Source organism: Chrysochloris asiatica, unplaced genomic scaffold, assembly GCF_000296735.1.
Source record: "Chrysochloris asiatica unplaced genomic scaffold, ChrAsi1.0 scaffold00079, whole genome shotgun sequence".
NCBI classification, from domain to species: Eukaryota; Metazoa; Chordata; class Mammalia; order Afrosoricida; family Chrysochloridae; genus Chrysochloris; species Chrysochloris asiatica.
The window spans coordinates 8,003,905-8,012,388 of NW_006408597.1; the positions used below are offsets into that span (position 1 = coordinate 8,003,905).

General features: G+C 37.1%; 1 protein-coding gene across 1 annotated transcript in view; it reads right to left on the bottom strand.

Annotated features, from left to right (window-relative positions):
* The window catches only part of PCNX (pecanex homolog (Drosophila)), a 324,383-nt gene that overhangs the window by 261,790 nt on the left and 54,109 nt on the right, over positions 1–8,484 (bottom strand). Inside the window, exon 3 of the mRNA XM_006865614.1 lies at positions 2,330–2,435. Coding sequence (XP_006865676.1) covers positions 2,330–2,435 — 106 coding nt within the window. The remainder of the gene's footprint in view (positions 1–2,329; positions 2,436–8,484) is intronic.

Below are 8,484 nucleotides of genomic sequence, written 5' to 3' on the forward strand. Positions count from 1 at the left end.
ATGTAAAACTAATGTTCTCCCATGTAAACTATCACATAATTCACAATAAAACATTTAAGAAAAAAAAAAAAAGAATACAAAATTTGTAACCATATTTAGGGGTTGAGCAGAAACTAATAAAAAAAAACACAAAAAACAGGCCAACAAAAAATAAGATCAAAGACAGTAATACTGTCTTCAAATTGGCATTGTAAAAACTGAAACAAACAGGAAAAAAACAAAAGGCAGTCTCAACCTAATTAATAAGTCATAACCATTGTCCTCACAATGTCTTAGTTGTGGTTGTTGTTTTTTAACTTAAAATCATGTCTCACTTGATCTGCTTGTTAGGGAAAGAAGACAATTTAAAGGATCTATTTGTTCTATACTACAATTGATCATAACTAAAACACAGTTACCAAAAATTTAACAACTCATTTGATGTTTGAGTCATGAAAGGAAACTCCTTTAGAAGCAAATCTTCTATCAAAATATATTAGGAAACAAGACCCTATTCAAGATTTCAATTCACATAATATGGTGACTTTTCATAATGTTGAAGCCCTGGTGTTGTACTATAGCATAAGCACTGGACTGCTAACCACAAGACTGGCGGTTCAAACCTACCAGCAACTCGTTAAAGTCCTATGCAGGGTCACTATGAGTCGGAACAGACTCAACAACCACAACTTTTATGATATTGTTCTTTTGCACGGGGTTAACAATGCTGACAATGTAACAACAAATGGAAGTATTAGAAGAATTAGATTTGCTAGCCTGGGTAGTACAAACAGATAAATGTTTAACTAGTAGTTGAGAGGTTGGTGGTTCAAACACAACTAGAGGTGCCTGGCAATCTGCTTTTGAAAGGTCACAGACTTGAAAACCCAATGAAGCAATTTCCACATGACTCAGAATTGACTCAGCAACAGCTAGCAATGACAAGAGTTTAGTCAGTTGTTAAAGTGTTATCATCTTTACAGATAAAGGTAATTCACTGAAAATAGACTGTACACAAAAGGTAGTGGACAAGAGAGGAAAATGTACTCTGCACAGGCTTAAAAACTGCTACATATCATTATATGCCAAAAAAGTACTAAATAAACACCTTCTCTATCTGCAAGAGAAAGGGGCAACAAGATCCTTGAAACTCTTAAGGAATGTGGGTAAACTAGAACAAGGTTAGTCAGTCCTGAAAATAAACTCCAAGTCTCTCTCTAAAACAGAAAGGTTGAAGAGAAGTGAAAAACAGTTTCAGTTGACAAGCACTGTAACATAGGAGTATAACATAGGAAGACTGGATTGAAATCAAGAAAAGGGCTGACTGTTCCTTCTTCTAGATGAGAACAGGGCGGAAATAATGATCACTAAAAACCACAGTAAGAATTCCTAGTGGTGTAGTGGGTTATATGTCGGGCTGCAAAGCACAACTTCAGCAATTTGAATCCACCAGCTGCTCTATGGGAGAAGGATGAGGCAGGCTTTTTGCCCCCATAAGATTTACAGCCCTGGAAACCCTATGCAGGGTTGCTATGAGTCAAAACCGACTCTGTAGCACACCACTAGTACCACCACCAAAAGTCAGTGATCTAAAATTCCATAATGGGAAGACCTCTGATACGTCTTACAAAGTACTCTATCATGTTAGAATTAAAGAATGTTACTCTAAGCTACAGAGAAGCTAAATAAGAATAACTAGGGCTTTGATTAGTGTGGGAGATGTCTAGAAAGAGTTAAGGAGAAGAATTCAACAAGGGAGTTAATTTAGAATGAATAAGAGAATTGTAGCTGCAAAGGCCCAGGCAAGGCTAGTGAGAATGAGAGTAGAGTAGCCTTCAGCCAAGTTTTGAGACAATACTTTCAGAATATCTATTTTAAGTTCAAAGTAAAAGTTACACAGCAGATATAAGTTAAAACTGGTGAAATGGAAATTTGTATTCTACTTCTAAGTCTACTATTAATACCTTGAGTACTGTGAGATTTTGTGTAACTTAGTTCACTTCTTTACCATGTTTAGACTAGAAATAACCACAGACATCTAACTCTCAAAAGCAGAGGTGGATGTGAAGGTATAAATGGCAGGGTGCAACCTAGATGCTAAAGCTTCAGAGGGCATTGACTGGAACTGTCTTGCTCAAAATTATATTCCCAAGCAAGCACATGTGGTACAAGTGCAGCAAAAATGTATTTAGCTAATGTGAAAAGTCATTTTAAAAAGATAGTATAAAATGTCATTAATAAACAATCAAAAAATAAACCCAAACATCAACTGACAGCTACATACATGGACATTCCTGGGACCATCATCAAGAGAAGGGAAAGGGTAAACTAGAGTAGCACAGGTTCCTACCTGGTTGCTTGGCTCTAGACCAGCGTAAGAATTCCTTGAACTGCAACCAACTGGGGGTGTTGCCTCTCGAATAAACTCAGACATTTCAATCCCTCCGCCAGGATCACTGTTGGGAGAGGAAAAAAATAAAGAAAAAAAGAACAATTGTCATTGCAACACCAATGATTTTATTTATTTTATAATTATTATAATTATTCTATAAAAACTAAGAGGTTGTGATTTTTAATACAACAGTTTTATAAAAAAGTAATGATCATTTTTCACTTTTAAATCTGATCATCTGAACTCTTAATCACGTGATTACTTGAAACTATTTAAAGACTCTCTTATTCCAAGCTGCGTTCACCCAACCCAAATTAGAAACTGGCCTTAATTATAATTTATAGCCTAATAAATATTTTATGGTATGTGCCATAAAATAACTCAAGCAGAGAAAGAGAAATTGCCCAACTATACACAAAAAGGAGTCCCGGTGTCGCAACGTGGATTAATGCGCTAGACTGCAAGGTCAGTTTGAACCTCAAGGTCAGTGGTTCAAGCTTACCAGCCACTCCTCACTGACTCAACAGCACGTAACAGCAGCATACACTAAAAGCAATCAGATTACTATGCCAGACTAGACAGTCTCAGTTGCATGGAGAAGAAACTCAAATTTTTTCTGGTGAAACCACTTCATCCCAGACTCGCATATGGTTTGAGACAAAGTTGACCAGCCAAAATCAATCAGCATATCCCTTTTCCCAGCCATAAGGATTAATGCAAAAACATAACCCAACAAAGACCAGGAGTGCTCCAGTGCTGAGAGAAAAAACTTTTCTGTTGGCTTAATGCCCAAAAGTTGTAAGGTCAGGAGCTGCTACAATCATCTTACCACCACTAGGGAAAAGTCTGCCTGAGAAATTAGCGAATGGAAAAGAGCAGTGCCTGGCTGAAAGAAAAGATGCAGCGACATCAGAAACAGTTAGTGACATCCTTTACATGAAGGTTTTTTAGTAATTGTTGTTATTGTTAAGTGCCGTCGAGTTGGTTCTGACCCATAGCAGCCCTGTATAGGGTTTCCAAGGAGCAACTAGTGAGTTTGAACCACAGACCTTGTAGTTCAAACAGATTTGCAATCTGGCGCATTAACCCACAGCGCCAAACCAGGACTCCTTTTTAGTAATAAGAGCCATAAATCCCTGAAACTGGTTTAAATTGAGTATTCTGACAGGTACACACACAAAAAAAGAAATCAACAAAACAATTTGTTTATAAGCATGCCTTCATTTAAGCATTTATCAATAGAGTAATTTGAATTGCTGTGTGTTTTTATTACTTATGATGCCATAACTATACTATCCCTGTTTGCACAATAGGTTCTTAACTTTTTAGGCCCATTGACCTTAGTTAACTAATGTCCAATGAAGAAAACTATCTTTCTAACTTGCTTTTCCCATTTATAAAAACAGAATGCACTACAATTCAGTTACAAATTTGAAGGCCATGTCAAAATATAAATGCCCATGTGTGAGAAGAGTGCAATAGGTTTATTTGTTAGCTGCCTACTTTTAATTTATTCAAACTTCTCAGGCCATAAAGAGAAATACTTTTATAAATTGAAAAAGAATCTTGAGTGTGCATAGAGAGGCAGCTATAAACACAATGAAGTAGTGATAAGCAGCAATAATACTATTTTATTTACTGTAAGCATTCTCTAAATTGAATTCCATGAAATCAAAAGATGGACATGGTGAAGATTAAGAAATAAAATACACACCACCACAGAAAGGAGAGTCTTCATCTTGCCTACTTCTTTAAAATATACATAACAGCTTCATTGATATATAATTCACATACTACAAAATCCATCCATTTAAGGGGTACAATTCAAGATTTTTAAAATATATCCACAGGTACAAGAGACTATTACTATAGTCAAGAATACAACATTTTCATCACGACAAATGCAAACCCTGTACCTTTTCAGCTATCACAGTACAACTGACATTTTGAGCCACAAGATCCTTGGCGGTGGGGCCTATCCTATGCACTGTAGAATGTTTGCAGCATCCCTGTTCTTCACCCATTAGATGCCAATAGCAGTTTTCCCAGTTGTAAAAAACAAAAATACCTATTCCCTAGGAAAAGCGGGTGGGGTGGGGACCATCTCCAGTTGAGAACCACTGGTCAACAGTCAACATCAAGAGTGGAAAGAAAGGAGGTAACTGAGAAAACAAAAAAGATGAACTAAAATAGATGACTCCTTTTAGAAAATCCCTCAGCAAAATTTCTTGACCTCTCCTTTTCCAAAAATTCAGAAGTATGACTTTTACCCAAATGTAGATGTCCTTGTTGTTGTTGTTGTTAGGTACCATCAAGTTGGTACTGACTCATAATGACCCTATGTATGCACAGCAGAACGAAACACTGCCCGATCCTGGGCCAACCTCACTATTGTTGCCAAGCTTGAGTCCTAAATATAGCTAAACATATAAAAGGCTGAGTAAGAGTTTTCTTTATTAGCAAGACTTGCAGGTTTTCTAGCAATGAAGATTTCAGCACATACTGGGAAGGACAGTGGTTTACAACTATCACAAAAGCAAAGTGGTCTATAGCAGTAAGCAATATACCAAATTCAGGCAACCCCTAACTTTATTTAATTCCCCCATCTGTTTAAAAAAAAACAGATACAGGGAAAGGCAGTAAAATAGGGTCTCATCTGAATTACAGAGTAGGTGTTACACAATAATTTATTAATTATTGTTAACATCAACTGTTAAGGCTTTCATCAGAAGCTTCCCAATACCATTACAATACTAAAATTGCAGATACTATAATGATGTTCATAATAGTATATTGCAGATTAAAACAAAGTCTCTAATCAAAATAAATCTTCCTTAAAAAATTTAGCACATTACTCATCTGCAGGAGTCCTGGTGTGGCACTGCAGGATAATGCACTGGACCACAAGAAAAGTTTGAGTTGCAAGGTCAGGAGTTCAAACCCACTAACTGCTCCTTGGAAACACTATACAGTGTTGCTATGAGTCAGAACCAACTCAGTGACACATTAACAACAACAACATCTGCATATAGTTTTAATTAATCTGTAATTTATAGTATTTCAAACATTATTGCTATGAATAAAGAGAAAATATGGTCTATCTCCAAAATATTTATATTCAAATTTGTTATTTTGTGTAAAATTCAATATGTTAATTTCCTTCAAAGAAGTATTATAAGTGCAATACAAACATAAATACCTTTGACTCTTTCCCTAAAATCAAAATTTAAGCTAAAGGACAAACACGTAAAACGAATGGCCACTGAAAACCAGAAAGCTCCAACAGTCCAGTCCCACTACTGTCACTCATTCACGCAAAGATGAGCAGAACTCAAAGAGGGGGTCTGCAAATAAAAGCATTTCTATTTTCTTGTTAATTTTTTTCTCTCAAAACAGAATGTGAGATACACAGTGGGAGGGGAGGGAGACAGATGTCAAAAACTAAAACCTACAACAAATAGCTTTTTTAATGGTAAAATTTACAATCATTCTTTTCAAGTTTATAAATAAGACAAGGATGTTCACTAATACCATGTCAATTTAACCATGTTCTAGAAGTGGTGGTGGTATGCCGTGGAGTCATTTCCAACTCATAATGACCCTGCAAAGGCTTTCCAAGGCTGTAAATCTTTATGGGAGCAGAAAGGCTCATCTTTCTCCCACAAACATCTGGAAGTTTCGAACTGCTGACCTTGAGGTTAGCAGTCCAACTCAAAACCACTATGCTACCAGAGCGCCTTGCTAGAAGTCATAGCCAATGAAAACTAAAACAAGAAAGAAGTGTAAGAACAAGAAAGGAAGGAAGGGAAGAAAGAAACAAGCTGTCATTTAAGAAAAGTCAAGAAATAACCTATAAAACATTATCATTAATGTGGGAGCTTAATAAGGTTCTCAGATATCAAATAAGATGCTACATATAAAAGAAAATAGAAAATGTAATTATAAAAATATTTTAAAAGGCAAAATAAAATCTAAACCAATTTGATGAAGCTAACAACTTTTATTTAAGTTTTTTAATGATATAATGATAAAACTTTACTGAAAAACTTTATAAAGATTGAGTAACTGAAGAGATTTGCTATCATAAAGTTATCAATTCTCACCAGAGCCATCTACAATAATGTAACTCCAATAGAAAGTCTAAGTTCTTACAAACCCTGATTGGTAGACTCAAAGAGTCAAAAGAAGTCACTCTTGAAAAGAAAAGAAAAAAAAAGGCAGGGAAGGGCCTGTCCCCTAGATATCAAGAGATATTTTACAAAGGAAAAAACAGATTAATACACCAGAGAACCCAGAAACATAACTATCACATGTGGAAACTTTATACAAGAAAGTACTTCAGATCCAGGGAAAAGACAGTCTGTTTAACAAATACTACAAAAACCAGTTATTCATATTTTTTTAAAAAGTAAGTCTGGGGTCCCTACCTGAAACTACACACTAAAAAAGCTTCCGATACAAGGTAGAGAAGATGGCGGATCAGGTGGAAGTGCAGCGCGGAGCTCTGCCGTCAAAAAGACAGAATACAGGGCCAAGCAGACTCAGGGTATGGTCCCAGAACTCTGAACCACATATAAAGGAATATTTAGAGGGCTGGAAGACTTACAGCTGGGGGAGTTTGTGGGACAATGAAGAAATCCAACTCTTTCTGGTTTGGGACACTCAGCTGCTCCAGGAGCAGCCATCTTGTGTGGGGCCAAGAGGGGGAAGGATCAGAGCAGTCACGGATGCCTGACAGAGCCGCGGAGATAGAGGTGTGGACATTCTCTTTTTTGGTATCTGTTCATTAGTCCCTTGCTGTCTCCGAACTGCCATTCTGGTGATTATAGGGGTGCCTGAGCTAGCGGACAGCCGAGACCCACCCTCGGAGGGTTCTACTACACATGTGCACAGATCTCCTCGAAATATGAAGAGACAGTTTCCACTTAAAACCAAACAGCCAACAGATACTCAGCCCAAGAGCAGGTCCTAAACTTGTCTTGTTTGTTTTTTCTTCTGTTTTTTAACGTGGGAAAGAGAAGGATAGAGCTGTAGGGAGGGAAAGAGCATTTAAAAGCAAAACAGGCCAAGGATGGATTGGAGCCTAAGGTGTAGCATAACGATAAACACTGGCATCTTGGAATCTCTCAGGCAGCTTTGAAGGCAGGAAGTTGAAGAGAGGACATTAAAGTCATACTCATATTAGGCTACAGGGGGTTTTTTCCCCTTCTTTTACTTGTCTCCCTCCTCCCCCTTTTCTGTGATTAGAGACTGCAGTATAAGTCTTGTTTTGGTTGTTGCTGATTTTTAGTCTTTTTTTTTTCTTTCTCTCATTTTTTTTCCCGCAGGTTTTTTCTCTGCTGTTACACGCCCCCGCTTCTGCCTTTGTAGGACTCTTTGTCTCCTATATTACACAAGAAGAGTCAGCAATTGCTGCCATACATCCAAGCTACAATCACACCCTATAAAACACCAAAACCCAGGCAAGAACCAACACCAACTGCCATATACCAGGGAAACAGACAACACCTGTGAAAGTTACTCTGAGTTAAACAATAAGAAGAGTGAAAAGGGAAGCCCACATCGTGATCACATCTTCCTGGAAGCAATCAGAAAGCCTAAAAAATACCATAACACATACTCAATTAAGTATGAAGGCCACAGATAAACACTAAACATGTCCAAGAAGCAAAAGCAGATGGCCATATCAGAATGTGTCCAGAAACAAGATAAAATGTCTGAGACAACTGACCTAGAAGTAGACCTGGCCTCCATTCTGGAAGGAGGGCAGGGCTTGGAAATGCCTGAGAAGGAATTCAGAAAAATTATCATAAAATGGTTTAAAACACTTTACAATGGAGTTGAAAAAATAAGGAAGAAGTCAGGAAAGTGATACAGGAACAATCAAATAAGACAGATACAGCATTGGAAACAATTCAAAACTTACAAAAAGAGGTACAAACAATCAATAACAAAATATCAGAAATAAAGAACACTCTGAAAGGGCAGAGGAATAGAATAGATGAGATGGAAGGCAGAACCAGTGACCTGGAAGACAAATCTCTCAATAGCATTAAGATAGAAGAACAAACACAAAAAAAGGGTAAGAAATTCTGAAGAAGATCTAAGATTCA